Source organism: Corvus cornix, chromosome 15 (assembly GCF_000738735.6).
Source record: "Corvus cornix cornix isolate S_Up_H32 chromosome 15, ASM73873v5, whole genome shotgun sequence".
NCBI classification, from domain to species: Eukaryota; Metazoa; Chordata; class Aves; order Passeriformes; family Corvidae; genus Corvus; species Corvus cornix.
Window position 1 is genome coordinate 9,456,396 of NC_046345.1, and position 18,003 is coordinate 9,474,398.

General features: G+C 39.7%; 1 protein-coding gene across 1 annotated transcript; it reads right to left on the reverse strand.

The window, feature by feature from the left end:
* Positions 1-317: 317 nt before the first annotated feature.
* On the reverse strand, positions 318-13,438 carry UPB1 (beta-ureidopropionase 1). Its single transcript, XM_010398122.4, has 10 exons — positions 13,282-13,438; positions 12,462-12,633; positions 10,948-11,035; positions 10,146-10,240; positions 9,019-9,180; positions 5,989-6,158; positions 5,239-5,320; positions 4,352-4,394; positions 3,477-3,631; positions 318-727 (listed from the first exon to the last, which is right to left on the reverse strand). Exons 1-10 carry the CDS (start codon positions 13,380-13,382, stop codon positions 644-646), a joined length of 1,152 nt encoding a protein of 383 aa, XP_010396424.1. The 5' UTR covers positions 13,383-13,438; the 3' UTR covers positions 318-643.
* Positions 13,439-18,003: the final 4,565 nt, after the last annotated feature.

Here is an 18,003-nt window from a genome sequence, read left to right on the forward strand (position 1 = left end):
AGAAGATACCAAAGCATCTCTCTGAGCACAACTTCTGCACCGTGAAGGGGCCCATCAAAGACACTGATCCAGCTGTGGTTGTGTAAAAGGCAACAGAACCAAAGTGGTCTTGCTTTACAGCACCCACAGATCTTCAAATAACGGGGGTGTCTGGGACATTACTCAGCTATAACAGAACTGCATCAAGCAGTTCGTAAGCAGAAAAAGCAAACAAAACCCAGATGAAAACAATTTCTGCCTCCTTTCTCCCTAAATTATGCATTTGGGCAGAGGGTAAAAACTGGAAAGTGGAAATAAATAGATGTACAATGCAAAGCTTACGTAAAAAGTTTCATATCCTCTGAACTCATCCTCTCTATCAACTATATCACAGTACACTGTATGTGTTTCTACACTAGAAAAACACTGGATGTATTTCTAGCAAGGAACAAAACTTCAGACATTAGTGTAAGTAACAACACTCAAGAAGCCATTTTCAATTATTTTACATAACACAGTTTTGAATCCTATTAATTAAAGTTGGTTACATGAAATTAAACTGACAACATTTTAAAACAACAACTTGTGATTCACAGTAAAGCTATTATCCCACAGTAACTTCGAATTTGTCTTGTAACATCTGAGTGTAATGAGATGTTCTCTCTTACTCTTTGATGATATTGGGTATAAAGTAAGGCTGGATTGCTTCAGCAAGCTTTTCTGCATACATTTCATATCTACCAGTCATCTGTAAAAGAAAAATCAAAGCTTCAGTTCTTTCAGTGAGCTACAAAAGTACTTCAGTAGAAAATACTTATTATCCACTGGTTGGTTTTTTCTATGACCATATATGATTTAATTGTCCCAAACATCAAAACCATAATTCATGCAAAATTCAAGATCTCCAGTGCCTTAGCACAAACTGTTTTTTATAAAAAGAACTCATATTATGTTGCCTAGGACTGTATTTCTATCCAAAAAAGAAGTCTATTTCCACCCTAAAAAGTCAAACTTCTAAATTAACATCTTCCTGTCTTGGAGCTCTCCTTCAGTGACAATCATGTCTGCTGACTTACTACTTATGGTTATTCTGGATTGCTGAAAGTTGGATGTGAAAGGTGGACTTGCTTTCTTATGCATCAACAATTTTTTAAGTTACGTCAATGAGGCAAAGGAATGTCTCCGTAATTAGGGCTTCATGTCATGTCCTTGACAACCAAGGAACCCTGCTGCCAGCAGTAAGTTTGCATATATGCCACTGACAGTGTTTGAGTTCCTCTTACTTCACCCTTTAATAATACAAAATATCAATGGTTTGGGCAACAGAGACGTGCTGGAAGTGCTGCAATACAGCACCTGATGTAGTGCCGTCATCTTCTTCTGAAGTGCACAGCCCACAGCATTGGCTCTGGAGGGGCAAATTACATCTTTATTTTATTTGTTTAACCCCTTTGCTACTCTAAGTTCAGCAAAGACATTCTACTGAATGTGCCTTTCAGGCACCATTGAGTGCAAACTGCAGATACCAGAGCAGGTTAAATAGGTTCCTACTTGCTGTTAAGGGTTCTTTTTCTGCAGTGGGTAACCGGAGACCACTCTTCCTCATTCCCCTCAGCAAGAACTACCTCTGTCTTGGCCACAACTGAGAGGAAAAGGAAACGGCTCTCCCCTGTCACATAAACAAAACCACAGCTGTGCCTTATGTGTTAAAACACAACAATAGCACTCCACACCATCAACATAAAATTAAGGTGCTGACAGCACAAGACTTGAAGACAACAAAAAATATACAATTCTACACAAAACAGCCAAAGGGCAGTGTTTTGCTTTTACTGTTTATTTTTCCTAATCAATACAATTGCTTTTGTTCAGATACCCCTACTAAGCTGTTATAAGCATTGCTCCATGTGCTTCCTGACACACCAAGCCTCTACTCTGCAGTAAGGGCCTCAGACTTTGATGGCAAAGGAAAACTAAATGCCTGCCTGACTTAATTCCATTACGGCAACAACCACATGCCTAACACAGGCCTCTGTAAAATAACAAATGCAATTCTGTTCCAGAAGATGACCTGAAATCACTTCTTGGTTTTTGCCCTACGTATGGATTAGCAATATTAGCAAAGAAATTAAGCTCTAGATAAGAAAATGCTATTTTTTAATTAGAAAGCTTATTTCAAGTCCACAGAGACTTTTCATTTTTACGTTAAACTGAAATAAAACATGTTGAATATTGCACCATATTGTAATACTCAACAGGCAAATAAACCAGCTCTATAAAATAAATGTCTGCTTGCAGTAGCATGATGTTCAAAAATTAACACTCCTTGCAAATGATTACTTATTTTAAATACTAGGTGATCACTGAAGAACCTGCATATATTGTATAGCTGCTGGCCAGGAGTTCTGGTCTACTTTGTTAGGATTCAAATGATGCTGATCTTAAGAGTGGATGGGAAAAAGTTCTAGTCTCTAGCAATACTGAGGACTAGAACAAAAGATCTGTCTCCACAGAAGCAAGAAGATGTTTTCTTCATCAACAAAACCTATTTCCAAAGTTGCCACTTCTTTTGGTTTTTTGTTCCAACAGGATCTTTGTGTGGCCTGTTGTAAACTTGATCAGATTTAAAAAGGAACTACAGTGTCATTTGTTTAAAAAAAAAAAATCCGGTCACTCCACTAAATCAGCATATAATATGGCACCCCCACATAGCTTGTACTGGCACAACTGAAGGGTTAGCAAGCTGCTGTGCTGAGGCAGCCATTTCTTCAACCAGCACTGCTGCTGGACAAATTAAATCCAATTATGCCCTCTGGAAAGATGAACCAAATTAGCTTTACCTCAGAATACAAAAAAAAAAAAATAGTAATAAATAAGGTTTGTTAAAGCCATGTGGAGTGGCTTGCAGCCATCTTAATCTGATTTAGATAAATTCAAAAGTGTGTTAAGATGCTTCAGAAATGAATATACACAGTACACAGTTCTTTCTCTGAAGTTTCAACACATCCACAAATTCAGGAAGTTAACATTGCAGAAAGTTTGCCTTCAGAAAGTTCTCTGAAGCTTGTGGGTTTGAGTTTTCACTAAATGTCACCAAAACTGACAATTAAGGCCTTTATGAATATATAATAGTACCATATTAGATGAGATCCGATGCCTGGCTCAGCTCAGCAACAAATACCTATGTTCACTGCATAAGGAAAGCATAAACTCTTCCCCAGCAATCTTCAGAGCTCCTGGCAGTCCACATTAAGGTCCTGAGGCTAAGGTTTTCATTTGAAAGCTACTGGCCTAGTTTCCCTGCATTTATCTACTCCTTTTCCAAATCTCTTTATGCTTTTGGCCCCCATAACATCCTGTTAAATTAGTTCAACAATTTAAGCTCTGAACCATTAAAAAGAAAAAAGAAAGGCTGCCTTTTAACTATTGTAATATCACAGAATCATTATCAAAGCTTGTTTGTTCTAATATCATATTTTCTTTATAATCAGGCTTACCTTAAAATTCCACTTGTCACCAACTTGCCTGCAGAGGTTTAGATCCATCTCTACCACCAGCAGCCCATCTTGAGTGCGAGAGAGTCCTGGGGTCCTGCTGCCATCTGGTGCAGCTACGTAACTCGAGCCATAGAAATGGCCCAACTCATGGTGTGCTTAAAGAGATTTTTAAAAAGCATGTATTGCCATCTGCAAATAGGTATCTAATTTAACATGCAGTGTCCCACAAAACCTGACTTCATTTCTTGGGGACTCACTGTCCTTTAGGCAAGATAATCATCATGAAGAGGTCACAGCATGACCCTAAAATAACTGCAGTTTTGGCCAGTAATTACTTTCATGCACAGTACACCATCAAATTATCTGGAAAATCTCACTGCATTGCCTTTCAAATAATGCATCATTGTGCTTTCTCATTATTAAGTCTCTGGACTTAAGCTTTTGCTTTCATTGCTTTTTACTTAGCATTTGAATGAATTCTAATTGTCAAATCATACATTTTCAAAACAGCTGACAGAGATGCATCCATTCAATTTTCAATGAAAGGTCAGAGATGAAAACACTGGGATTTGAGGCACAGAAAAGATGTTATGTCTTATTGCACAACTCTTGAGTTGTGCCAAAAATCAATCACATCTGTTGTACTACTAAGCAATGGATACCGCTGACCTTTTTCATGCAGCTGCTAAGAACTGGCTAAAAAAAGGCTCAGGCCCACTCTGGATGGAGCCACAGGCAGCCATGGTTCTCACAGCACAAATTATCGTGTTTCAACATAGAAATACATACAAGAAAATATCATACTCCTCACTGATCGTTCTCTTTAACTTCCAGCAAATCTGGGAACTGGTACTGAATGTGATTTCTGAACATACCTTTTCCACCATCTCCAGAAGTAAAGGCGTTTTTGTAGTATTCCTGTGAAATAAGAGGAATCCATAGGTGGCAGTATAATTCCATTTAATTCAAGGAATCCTTGCTAGTCTATCATATTTTGGAAGTTTATATAAATCTACAAAGATTTTTTTTCTGGCACACGATCAGCACTGTCTAAAGGGAGTCGTAAGAGAGGCCTAGTTTCTCTGATGGATAGGATAGAACACAAGGTCTTTTTGTATCACTGACTGTTGTTCATACACTTTGGGGAACATGCCTCATACCCATTTCACAAGTTTGAAGAGGCAAAAGAGGTGATATTTAACCAAAAATATCTTTTTAGATCACAAAAAAAGGCAAACATATTCACATATCATCAAGAACAAGTCTGGATTTTTGCAGGGAATCTAATTTAAAAAACACACACATAGGGTATTTGGACTAACCTGAAGGTAAGAATGACCTATTGCATGTACTTATAATTTTCATTATAGAATTTTACAGTCCAGGAAGAGGTAGTATCTGTATAACAGCCACCAGTTGTGTACCACTGACTCGAGGGTATATGAAATTTTCAGTCATTTTGGCTAAAAGAATACTGATTTCACCAGAGAAACTGGGAGAGTTAGCAAAAGGGTGGGTGCCTACTACAAAGATTCAATTCAAGAACAGGAAGCAGCTGCAACCAAAAAGTGGGCTGCCAGCAACAAAGGCAGCTCTCAATCTCTTCAAGACTGTCCATCTTCAAATCACATCATAAACCCTAGTACAGTAGTTACACAGCAGAGGAATCCATGAATTCCAGTGCTATCAGTCCCTTGCCTTGAATGAACTCATGCTCCAACACCTGAATTATGGAATGAGATGAAACAACGAAGATACAAACCGTTCCTACTCTGTTGATGGGACACGTGAAGCAGTGATTGGCTATGGCAGCATTTCTGGCTTCAATTGGCCACAGTGCCTCGCTGCAACACACAAAGAGGCAGCAGGTATTCATTACTTGTACACTTCAGTGCTAAATCTAGATTCTCACTGTCTCACACTGCACATTTTCTGTTACAGAAGCCAAAGTTAGCTTTTAGGAAATCAAGTCAGTAGGGTGCAGTTAATGTTAATCTGCAGAAGATTAATCTCAAGGGACAATTTACACTGGTCCAGTCTGGTTCAAGAGGCCTGATAATCATAAACAACAGTTTAAAAAAAATGTTTCTGAGAAAAGGGTATCTCAGCTTGGTTCTGTAAACTGCAGTTTGATCCCACACTCCTAGGTGGACAATGCAAGCTGCTAAAATAAGCCTGAACACGACTACTACCTATTATATAGCAAAAATATTACATAAAAAATCTAAATAAACTCTCAGTTTTCATTAACCAGCTGGATGCTGGTTAATGCTATCTTAAAGACAGGAGACCTGCTGATGTACAATAAAGTTCTGAAAGAGAATCGGTTACTGGGAGCAGACCAGGAGACCAAAATTCCAGGTGGATCAGAATGCAGGCTCCTTTGTGAAGACAAAACAAGGAGACTACACTTCCAAGACCTCAGCAAGGTGCCCTTTAGGCCCCAGCGAGGGGCTCAGAGGTTCAGTTAACCCAGAAATGGAGCAAGGGCACAGATCAGTTTGTATTTTACCTGAGTGTCCCAATAGTGGCTGAAGGGTTAAAGATGATCTCTGCTCCATTAATGCTATACATGAGCCAGTTCAGAGGGTGGTGGCGCCCATAGCAGATATTCACAGCAATTGTCCCAAACTGTGTCTGAAACACTGGGTGTCCTGTATTTCCTTCCATATAGTAAGTAGACTACAAACAAACAAAACAAAACAAATAAAAAAACACCAAAAAAAACCCAAAAATACCCTCAAAAAACCAACCAAACAAAAAAAACCCACAAAGGCAGACTTCTTAAAAAAGTGCAAAAAAGTACCTCTAACTAAAAAAGCTTTTTAATCTGTAGATAGAAGGCTGAGGATAATAGGATGAGTAAGATTTACAAAAGCACTAGGCAGCAGAAAAGATGAATACAGAAATGCCAAAGCAGCAGGAGTGCGTATTCACTGAAATTACACTCTTATACCTGCTTTCAAGCAAAGTAACTTTTTTATGCAGCAGGCAGTGCACTTCCAAAATGTGCTGCTTTCTGAAAGTACTATCACCAGGTTCAGACAGAGACAAAGACAGTGATAAAGACCCACAGATAAGAACAAGACAGAATATGCCATGCAACATTCCTTATACAATGTTGTGGATACCAAAGGAGTACAGAAGTTGCAGTGGCCAGGCTGATCCCTGACAGTATCCTTTGGTGCCAACCTGAGACAGAAGAGCAAGGGACACAATCCATCATCCTGACCCCATGAGACATGGCTCTTATCAGACAAGGAAGGTGTGTTATAAAGCAAACCCCTCCTTATTGAAATTATCTGTTCCTTGTAACCACCACCGCCATTGGCCCTGAAGGAAATAGAAACACCTGAGGCCTAAAGCAAGCAGTTACAGCTGCGGAACAAACCTGGGCCTCCTGTAACTGTGGGCCAATGGCATGACAGATACAGGAGGGTCACCTTCCGAAACCAAGGTCTAGAGGTTCAGTATGTTCAGTAAAAGTAACATCTCATGTTTCTTATTTATTATCAGGTCTCATGAAATTGCACAGTCCTTTGGGCACTGCTTTGATCTCCTTTCACGTCTGTAGACAGCACGCCACGTGGTGAGTGCTCACACAATCATTTTTCAAAACAATTCTGCTGAATGAATATACTTCCATTTTTTCTCCTATTCTCAGTTTCTTTTCTTACAATAGGAGAAGAAAAACAAGAATGCTGTTGCTTCAGGGAATTCATCAGTTCCTATTTCTTTATTTCTCACCAGAGGTCACAGTCATCTCCGCAGCAATAAACTGTGATGTCTCAAGAAGGATTGATTTTTATCTATATGGCCTCCCACACATGGCTGAATAGGCCACAGACCAATCTCTTCACCCTTTCCATTTAGTTCTTACTGATTCAACTGGCACAATTTTAACAAGGCTCCTTTTCCATCTGCCCTACAAAGACAACCCACAAGAAATCATCTCAAATTCAATATTTCTTTGAGGTTTAACTTTGTTGATAAAGAAAACATTAAAGTAACACAGATGAATATAATCCTTTCCTGTAGCCTGGTTTCTGAAGTTGCTTTATCAGAATCGTTCAGCTCAGAAGAGTGAACTTAATGCTTTGCTAACAAAGCCAGCTGAAGACAGTGTTGTCTTGGGTAAACACTACTTGATTCTGTAACAAAGTAGATACAAGAAGAAATGCCAGATCATTACAGTATATCTGGAAGCTATAAACAGATTGTTTTGTAGTAATTATGGCATTTAGGATTCTAAGAACTAACTTCTTTTAGCAAAACTCTTAATGAAACTCTATTTATACTTCACATGAAAAAGTAAAAATACTTTCTTTTTTTAGGTGTCTCTCATTACAGTTTCATAGCTGGAAACAATGAGTTTCTTGGAATCTGTTGATTCTCCACTAAACACTGTCTGGAAAACTGAAAGACATCATATTTTAGCACAAGCAACAGGAATTTATTTTTTGTTGGATTACATAAGGAACAAATAAAAAAATGTGGAAAATAACCAATGGATTTGTTAGTTACTACTTTGCTAACTAAAGGACAGACCTGATAAAATAATATTAAATATCAAAAATAATTGTAAAAAAATACAAGTTAACACTGGTGACTGACAGACTGTGCCTGAAATTCATTGTCTAGAACTCTATTAACAGCCTCCTCTGGAGAAACTCACACCAGCCTGATCAGGTCTGCAAAAGCAACTGCAGGTACATAGCAGCCTCCAGTGCTTAGAAGAAATGCTTCTGTTAATTACTCACTTTAGCTGACAAGGCGAGATTTAGTTAGGTAAGACAATGTATTTTTAGACTTCGGTTAATTTTTAATCCTGATCTTTCTGCTTGTGATAATTCTATGGATGGATAAACACATTTCAGATCTACCAGTTTTCCTCTGATCTTGTCTTTACTGCCAGTTCAGTTTCTGAAGCTGATTCTGGAGGATGGCCCAAAACCTGCCGGGGGCTTCAGTCGCAATAATGTGATTAGTAGACAGAAGATGCCATAAAACAGCTATTCAGTCAGAGGCATAATGAATTAAGGGATTCTGCTTGAATAAACACAAGCAAAAGAACTGTCATTTCCAAGACAACCTCACAGAGAAATAGAGAAAGACTGTAAGTAATGTTCATGCTTGAACCATGAAACAATTGCCCTGAAAATTGAAGTTAAGTTCAACATGCACACATGACAAAACAACCCAAGCCAATCATGTACAACAAACACAACACATCTGTAACTTAAAAGAATTCTTTTAAAGGATACTTGATACTTTTGAAGTTTGCACTAGGCCAAGGAAGAGTACCTAACAAGATTCAATGTTATTCTTCCTTTAACACTCATCACTCTCACAAAAATTATTCCTTCTTGATAAATTTACTTACCATCATTTCATCTGAGAAAAACTGATTTGACAGTAAGTGAACCACATTTTCTAGAAACACACTGCATTTTCTGCCACTGTGACTCTGACACAACCCATGCTGGCACAAACCAGAGCTGCCAGGTAAGACTAACTTAATTATCACAATACTGCATCTTACCTCATTGAAATCTCCAACCCTTGGAATGTGATTTTTCCTACTTTTGCCAAGGAGAACTCCAGAATTAGAAATGACCACTGCAGTATTCCACAGAATTCCACCATGCAGTTCATCTCGCTCCAGGATTGGAGACACCACAACCATATTGTATTTCTTTGCAAGCTGTACAAATGCATACAATTCCTCTATTATACACCAACCTGCAGTACCCCAGAATGACAGACACCACAGCCAGCTGAAAACAGTTAACTGAAACAGCATTACATGTTAACTACAAATGCTAAATAACACAGGTACGAGTGAGAAATATAGCAAAATTCTGCCTGCCAGTTTACTGGTACATTGCCTTTTCCTTCACATCACTTCCCTTTCTTTTATTTCTCCAAACTTCCAGTGTCATTAATTCCATAGTGAGAAGCTGTTAACATGTACTTGCCCTAGATCAGACTAAAGATATTATGCTGGATACAAAATTTTTAATAGCTCAGTCATAGCTGGGCAAATTTTACACCAAAACAAGTCCAATTTTCTTATTTAAAAAAAAGTTGTCAGAAAATAAAACTCTGTCACTAAACTTCTAATCAACAGTCTCTGGAGAAACAAGAGCCTGACAATAACAAATCTCCTTGGGTCCAAAAAAAGTTCCCTACATTTGTATCATTCCAGAGGAAAATGCAAACAGTTGTGTGACAGTGTTCCCTGTTCAGAAAAGGCTATTATTCTCCTCACACCTTTGTACAAGGATTGTTTAATGCTCAACTGTTCTAGGCAAGAAACACCTTTTAAAAAGAAAATAAAATTATCTGTACAAAGAAAAATTCCTCCCTTGTAAAATTTAGGAATAGTTAAATGGGCAGTTTCATAGGATTTTCATGGCAAAAGGTAATCTTTAAAGGCAGAGTAGTTTAAACAATAAATATCGAGCAGAATTGTTCTTGTCCATTTCTATTTCAATTCACTATCATAATATTTGTCAAGCGAGTTGAAAATTTATTTTTTGTTTCTTCAGTTTTCTCAGTGATACCAGAATGGTACACAAAGAAGAAATCTGTCATTATCAGTGGCAGTTATGGGCTGGGGCTGGATGTGGGTTGGTTTTTTTGTTGCTTGCTTGCTTGGCTTTTTACCTCTTGACAGAACTTTGTTGTTGGCCCATCCTCTGCTGACTCAGCAAATTCAGTCCAAGGAAGTTTCTCTCTTGTACAAAAAGCAAAGGGCATGGCTGGAAAACACCAAAGCAAGGCAAAATGTACAAGAATGTTCATGCCACTCAAGAAATACAAGCTATTTGCATGAATACTGATAAAAAATTAAAATTAAAAAAATTTAAATAATTAAGAATGATTCAACTGTTTTTCTTGTTTAAAGGCAAAAGCTATTTAAAAATATTTTTAGCAAGGGCAAGGAGTTTTGAGCTCACACAGAGCAAACCAGAAGAGAATGGATGCACTTAGTGAAGTCTCAGCAGGGGTAAAAAGACAAAATACACCCCAGTCACTAGTGTTCACTATGAATAACCTGTTTTCATAAACATTTAATGGGCCTTCATTTTGGGTTTTGCTTCCATTAAGCCTCAAACACCCCATGTTAATTAAAAGTAGATTTTTAAATTATAATACCTGTCTAGAAAAAAACCCTGAAGTTTTAAGAGAAAAAAAAAAGAGGAAAGGATCATAAAGGATGCCATGAAGGAGCTCCAAATATCATATGGCAGTCTTCAACATAACAGATCCCCACTCTTCCATACAGTTCTGCTACCTCAAGACTCTTTGGTTTGTCCTTTAGGAAGTAAATCACTATGGTCAATTGTTGTTATCTTGGAAGATTTCTACTGTTCACTTACAAGACATACTTGTAGTACAGGACACCTGTTAAAATAGAAGGCACTTGACATCCGACAGCCTACAAGGAATCACAGAAAATACTCACTCCAAGCCTCCTGGAAACACACAATGTTGACCCCACACATTGAAGCCACTCCCACCATCTCCTCAATGCGTCTGTGCAGAGCAGCCACCTGATTGTGAGAAATGTCACACTATGAAAACAGCTGCATGTTCATCTTTGTATTAACTGCCTGGTTTTACAACCTTTGTTCATATTGAATTTATCTTGTTCTATACTCAGTGCCATTGCTTTCAAGGGGAGTAACTCAAGCTATCATTCCTGAACACTGATAACAGAGTCAGATATAGATTTTTAAAAGAATTTAGATGCTGAAAATACAGAAAGCATTCCAATGGGATTCTAATTCCATGGTTGCAACATTTATATAGATGGCAACTCATTGTTGCCTGACTAGCAAAAAGCCAAAAATCTTAACAGAAACAACAAAAACTGTGATTTTGCTGCTCATTGTAAACAACCTACAGGACGATGTTAAGCCCTCTGTCCTAAGAGCTAAGTAATTATTACCAAGAAAAATCATCAAAGCATTTATTAATTAGTTTTCTAGAGTATTCTACTTAAAGATAAGCATAGGTGTAGCACTTTACATTGCTACCTTCAGGTGTCAAAAATAAATTAATAAAGACAAGACTGCACTGACCTATGAACTCAACAACTGTATGTTGATTTACAGAAATAGTTAACTAGGTATTTATAAGGTAAAATCATTAATACAGCTGGTACTTTATTCAACAGCTGCTATAAAGAATCCACAAACTTGATCCGTTTATTGAATTAATGACTTGCATCCATGATAGGTAATCTTTCCAAAACAAACTACTTCAGAAATATTCTGTCCTGTCACTGTACAGAACTACTACTCCAGGAGATTTTATAAATGCAGTGTTTTCTTTCACTTTTTTAAAGCTACTCTTAGGAGGCTATTTCTATACATATATGTCACATCATGCTTTTGGGTCCAAAAGATGGTTGCAGAATCATTAAGGTTGGAAAAAACCTCTAAGATCATCAACCAAGTCCAGCCATTAACCCAGCACTGCCAAGTCACCACTAAACCATGTTATCTTGTAATAAGATTTCACTCACTGCTGTACAAAGAATAATGAACACAGCTTTATTAATCTGTTTCCTCTAATGGATTTTCCTATAACAGAACATTTCTCAATTAAAACTAGAACTGCACCTGTGGTTTCCACTGGTTGCCATCCCTTTTGATTTTAGGTAAATGCTTTTATGTTTCATCTTAGAGGCAAAGGATTTTCATGTACAAAATGAGCTACTAAATATTTAGCTTTGGAAAAACTGCGAGCAAGTTGGGCATGCTAGGTAAACACAAGAGATGTTTCTGAGAAACGATAAAACCAAATGTGTCATTCAAATTTCTTACAGGATGCTCTATTGCAGTTCTGATGGGTCCTGTACTGCCAATCATTAGACATTTCAGGATACAGTTCCTTAAATCAAGAACTGAACTGTGTTATGTCTCAATCCAGCAGAAGAGGAGTTACAAACAGCCCCAGCCCCAGTTTGTATACCTGGACTGCCACTGCTGTGTCTGTGGGAAGAGGGAGTTTATTTTGTATCAGTCCCACTCGAACAATTCGTGGCCTTCTCAATTGCTCCGGAGCGGCTTCAAATCCATAGCCCTGTAGTTCAAAATCTCTTTCCTGAGCTGCTGACAGTGCAGCAGTTGGCAAATCAAGTTTTCTGGATTAAACAGAAAACAAAGACATTTCGATATGAGATGTTCTCCTTTTCTGCTCTGAATGAAGTGGGCCAAGGGGATCACAACTCTGTCTAACCCTGCAGAGACACCCAAGCTCTCATGCCCCAACATTCATCCATCAGCCAAGGGACAGGCAGTGACCAGCTCATGTGCCAATCTCACTGCTGACCTCCACGTCAGCAATCTCCCTCTGTCCTCCTCCGTCATTTCCAGACACTAACACCTTGCTGCAGAAATCAAGGCGCACATACGCACAAACTTCCACCTGCCATACCTGGATTATAAACACTTTCCCTCCAATGTATTTTCCTCAAGTTTTAACCCTACTTTTTCAGCTTCATCACCCCGATGCCTCGACTATTCCCGTCAGGTCTTCCATCCCTGTCCATCACCTTCTCACACTGCCCTGCTCCCCACACCTGAATCACCTCCAAAATGCCCCTGTCACCTCACTGCAGCACCAAAAGCCCTACTCTTCCTTCCTCCCCTCAGCCCAGCACCGTGTCTTGCACACCCGCCCTCACATTGACTCCTTCCCCTCACTCCCAGGCTGGGCATCGCCGCGGAGCCCGGGGAGAGGAGGGACGGAAACCCGCAAAGCGGGGGGCGAGCCCGTCCTGGTGGCGCACCTGGCCTCGCCCCCATAGAGGATCCGCTTCACCTCGGCGAGTTCCCCGGGCGGGATGTGCCGCTCCAGGCACGACTCCAGCGACTCCAGGGCTCCCTCCATGGCGGACGATGGGCGCGCGCAGCCCCTCAGGCGCTCGGTGGCCCCGTGGACTTTGTCCCGGGCCGCCCCGTCGGCCACGCCCCGCTCCCCTCACGGGGTTTGGCGGGACGGTGCCGTCGGGTGCCCGCGGTGCCCTCAGGGCAGAGCTGCGCTGTTCCCGGACTCTCGCCGCTCCTGGAGCGAGTGCGGCCACAAAGGGGAAGGGAGCGCCCAGGATTCGTAAATGCTCGTGGTCGAAAGGAACCACAAAAGTTGGAGAGTCCGCAAAAAGTCACTTGGCCTGGAAATCGATTATGTTGGTCCCTGACCTTCTATATGAGCACAGAATAGAAAGAAAGAGAGAAAAGGAGGGAAGAGAGAGAAAAGAGGGGGAAGGGGGAAAAAAAAAAAAAGAGAGAAGGAGAAGAGAGAAAGAAAAAGAAGGAAGGAAAGGAATGGGAAAATGAAGGGTAAAAGACAGATCACCCAGATCACCAGCCCTGGTTTCAGCATCGGTCCAGCCAATGGAATGTCCAGGGTCCTGGTCTTCAGATAGAACTCATCTAAAAGCAGAACATCTTTAGGAGCTTTTTCTAATGATACCTTTCCAACAAAAAGGCTTGGAAATAGGTCATAAAATGGCAGTGGTTCTCATGGATATGTGTGTGTCCATTTAAGTTGCAGTAAAACTCAGAACAGGAGCCAGTAATAAATAACTTTGACTTTAACATGGATTTTGAGGCCCATTATAATTGGAAATCCATCCCAAAACCAGAGTTAATGTCACACAAAGGATTGAACCTATTAAGACCTTGATCTGGGACAAAATAAAAGTGATCAAATAAAAGATGCACTTCTTCTACATTTCCTTCTGCAGGTACCAGGCAGACACCCTGTTTAAACCAGTTATTTCCACTGAACCACTGGCTGTGCCTTCTGCTTCAAAACACACAGAAGTTCACAACATAGCAACTGGGTTTCTCATTGGAGTGGAACACGAAGTCCAGGGATGGCTACACATCTCTAAATATATCCCATTGAGCTTAAGCACTGCTTTATGTATCTGCTTGAGGATGTAACAACTTTCAGCACTTAGCATTTGCAGTTGTTAGGTATTTTGAGTTAAATATTAAGCCTTTTAGACTAAAGAAAAAAAGAATGTCAGGGAGAGAGTGTCTAATATTTAACTTTGGACAGAAGATGTCCAGGGGTAGTCTGGTTTCATCAAGGCATTTGGAGATACGTGATTCTTTCTCTCTAATTCACCCTTTTTAACTGAAAAAGTTTCAGTGAAATTACTTTTCTTTCCCAAACATATTTCTGAAGGGCAATTATAAGCAGTGACTGATACATACATCAGATTTTTCATCTGATGAACCTAATTTGCTTTAATGGCCAATTTTAAAGGTACCTATCAGTAACATTTTGCTCTGTTCATGCCTGGCAGATCTTTGAACATTGCAGGGAGGGAGATCAGTACAAAAATCAGCTGACAATACAGGGGGGAAATGAGGAGGCCAAGTAAGTTCATTTCCATATCTGCATACTCAGGATGTCAACAGATAAAGCATTTCTGGAGGATTCATAGAAACAAACAGAAGGGCCTGGATTTCTCTGGGAACTGTTCAAGTTCTTTTCTGCCTGGACTGCAAATTAAAGGGAAAAACAGCAGGTCTATTTTGTATCCAGCTCCTGAAGAAGGTCACATAACTGAACTTTTTTCTTCAAGTTCTATTCTTAGTGTGAACTTTCACTGACTTCTCTATTGGTGCCTTGTTTATTTGTAATTTAGTAAATTGTACTACATGTAGGAAATGGACTTCATGGCAATAAAACTGAAGCCCCTGAAAAGAATACTTAGGAACAGTGGAGACCTGAGAAAACAGAACATTTCCTGTGCACCGTATCAACCATCCTGCAACAACACAGTGAGGTCCAGACTGTATGAATAGGAAATGACAAGCCTAAAATTACTAATAATGATGAAAGGAGATCAGGCTATTCCATAGGGACTGCGTGTATATAAAGGTATAACTCCAGCCAACACAATAAACCTTCAAAGCACGAAATGTTAATGTTGAGCAGGAAAGTAACCTAATAAAGGAAGATGCCTTCCATATCCCAGACAAAGCATATTAGAGGGCTTGCATTTAAGTCTGAATGTTCCACCTCAGTCATTGCAATTATCTGTTAAGTAGGATGCTTGAATCCAGATCCCAATTCTGATTCTTACTTCTTCAAACCTCTGTATTTAAACTTCTTCCCCGTTCTGCATTACCTGGACCAAGTAATTGTTTTGGGAAACAGCTGAATCTTTTGGTATGAACCCGAACTGTAATAACTGATTTAGAGGAAAATAAGTATTTTATGGAACAAAAGCTCTTCAAAACGAGGGAAAATTCCTACAAAACAGTTCTGAAGTGCACATGCTTTTCATCTCTATTGCCCTCAGTCAGGGTGGTCCATAAAGTTGGGTGTAAAAGTCAGGACCACACAGTGCAATCTGTACAGAAACGGTTCTCGTGTGCTTCTTTGCTGAAACCCTGCGTTGCACAGACACCATGGCAGAGCTAAAACGGCTTTGGTAATACTGGTCCACAACTCTGTGTTGCAAGACTGTTCCCAAGAGTTCCTGTAAAAACCCACAATAGCACCCTGGCATTAATCAGAAGCACCCTGGAGAATGAATTTAAGAGCCAAATATCTGGAGTTCAGGCTAAAATTGGGAAAGACCCAAGAAAAGATTTAAACAAACAAACAAAGTCTTTCCACTGTAGCCCAAGATAGGAGGAAAGGCTGAACAGCATCACAGATCAGTGCTTCTAGGCAGGATTAGAGGCAGCATTTCTGTCTGTCCTTCCTAAGGCAGTAGTAGGTATATATACTCCCTCTGAAACACCCAGCTTCTTACAAACCCTGCTACTATCATCATGTGAATCATGTTTCTGACACCTTCTTCTCCTGTCAGTCCTTGACATGGGTCACACAGAGTTACCCAGAGCAGCTAAATAAATTAATATCTCATGTCCCTAATCCAGTAGCTGCCTCAGATACCCCCAATGTCATGCTGCTGGTCATGAACACCTATCAAGGGATTTGGGTGGACACAGATGTGTCCTGCAAGGGCACACGATATTGCTGCTCTGTCTAAGCTTGCTTTTTAGATGCTGCAACACCCTTTACAATTATCTTCTACAATTATCTTCTACAATGTCCTTTTCCAGTGGCCACAAAGTAAAGTACTGAATTGTACTCCAGTCAGGTCTTTACATTGCTTCACCTCAAACACAAATTCCCTTGCTTCATGTGGAAATATAAAACGATTATCTTGAAACACACCTGATTCAAAACATTTCAAGTGTAAGAGACAGGCAGTGAAGGGGAATTAGCATAATAGAAGTGTAGGAGAGGAGAAGGTCTAAAATATAGAGGGAGGATAAAACACTAAATTCAGGCTCCTTAATACACAGCTAAAAGAAGCTGTCTGTCCTGCTTTGGTTTAAGGGTTCTGCGATGCAGGAAAACCAAGGTTCTCTGTTTTAAAGTCACTCCTTTGTACCATGACCTCTTGCTAATAATGCTTAACTTTGGTGGGGTTTTTGGGGTTTAGGGTTTTTGCCTTTACAGACAAAGCTCTCTTCCTAATTCTACTTAAATCCTTACAAGCACTGTTATCAGTTTTAGAAATGGGTCTGTATGTAAACTTAAGCTGAAGTGAAATTGAGGATTTTTATATGGATGGAAAATTCCAACCAGCATTTAGATTACCTGTCTCACCTGTGAACTCTGCAAAAGTCATAGTTACAATCACCTAGAGATCAGGAGAGACAAATTATAAACCTCATCTACTTGGCTTTGCGTCCTCTGCGTTTGGCTTCCTGCCGTTCTGAAGACTGGGTGAGGGGAAGTGGCTGAAAACTGAGGAAGTTTATTGTTGACAATACATTTTGTCTGCTCTCAGGCATGCCTGGGACCAATGGCAGCCAAAGTCCCCAGGCAGCCCCAAATCTGGGCAGTGAAATCTAAGTTTTCAGCCACTCTCCCCTCCCTCCCACAGGAAAAGCCCAGCTTACAGTTTTCAGAATTAATGTATCTTTGGAAGATCCCTTCTGTTGTTAGTGCTGTTGTCTTTCTAGCAAGAAACATTTTCCTTGATTGCTTTGACCGAATCATACCTGAAAATGTATCTTTAAAGCAGAAGAGATTCACAAATTCGCTACTTTGCCAGTTAAAGACTTCATCCTTCCCTGGAATATGGCTATCTCCCTGGTGCACAGGAAGTGCATTAAAGAAGTAATAAACACTCATAAAACACATTTAGTGATCTAACATTTAAGAGCAGAGTTCTTGTTCATTACTGTAACTTTCTGCTAAATTACCACCAACAAGATTGCTCATGGGCTCAAAAGGTCATTGTTATTTTTGCTGTTGAAATCATGGAGTCTGGGAAACAACTGTGTGTAAATTGCTGATAAACTGGAACAAAGACAGAAGAGAAAAACACTGAACATATAAGAATGCAAGTAAACCAGCAGGAAAGGAGGGGAGGGGAAGAATCTACAGACAGTTTATTAAAAGAACAAAAGAATGAAATCTGGCGCATTTGTTTTCCACGGGTTCAGGAAGCCCGGTCTTTAAGCAC

What these genes read in the sequence shown, in the direction of transcription:
- UPB1 (XM_010398122.4), bottom strand. Translation starts at nt 13,382, where the DNA reads ATGGAGGGAGCCCTGGAGTCGCTGGAGTCGTGCCTGGAGCGGCACATC. An exon ending in TTCTGGAGATGGTGGAAAAG is followed by an intron (nt 3,632 to 4,351) that starts GTATGTTCAGAA and finishes AATCTCTTTAAG; the next exon opens with CACACCATGAGTTGGGCCAT. An exon ending in GTGACAAGTGGAATTTTAAG is followed by an intron (nt 728 to 3,476) that starts GTAAGCCTGATT and finishes TTTCTTTTACAG; the next exon opens with ATGACTGGTAGATATGAAAT.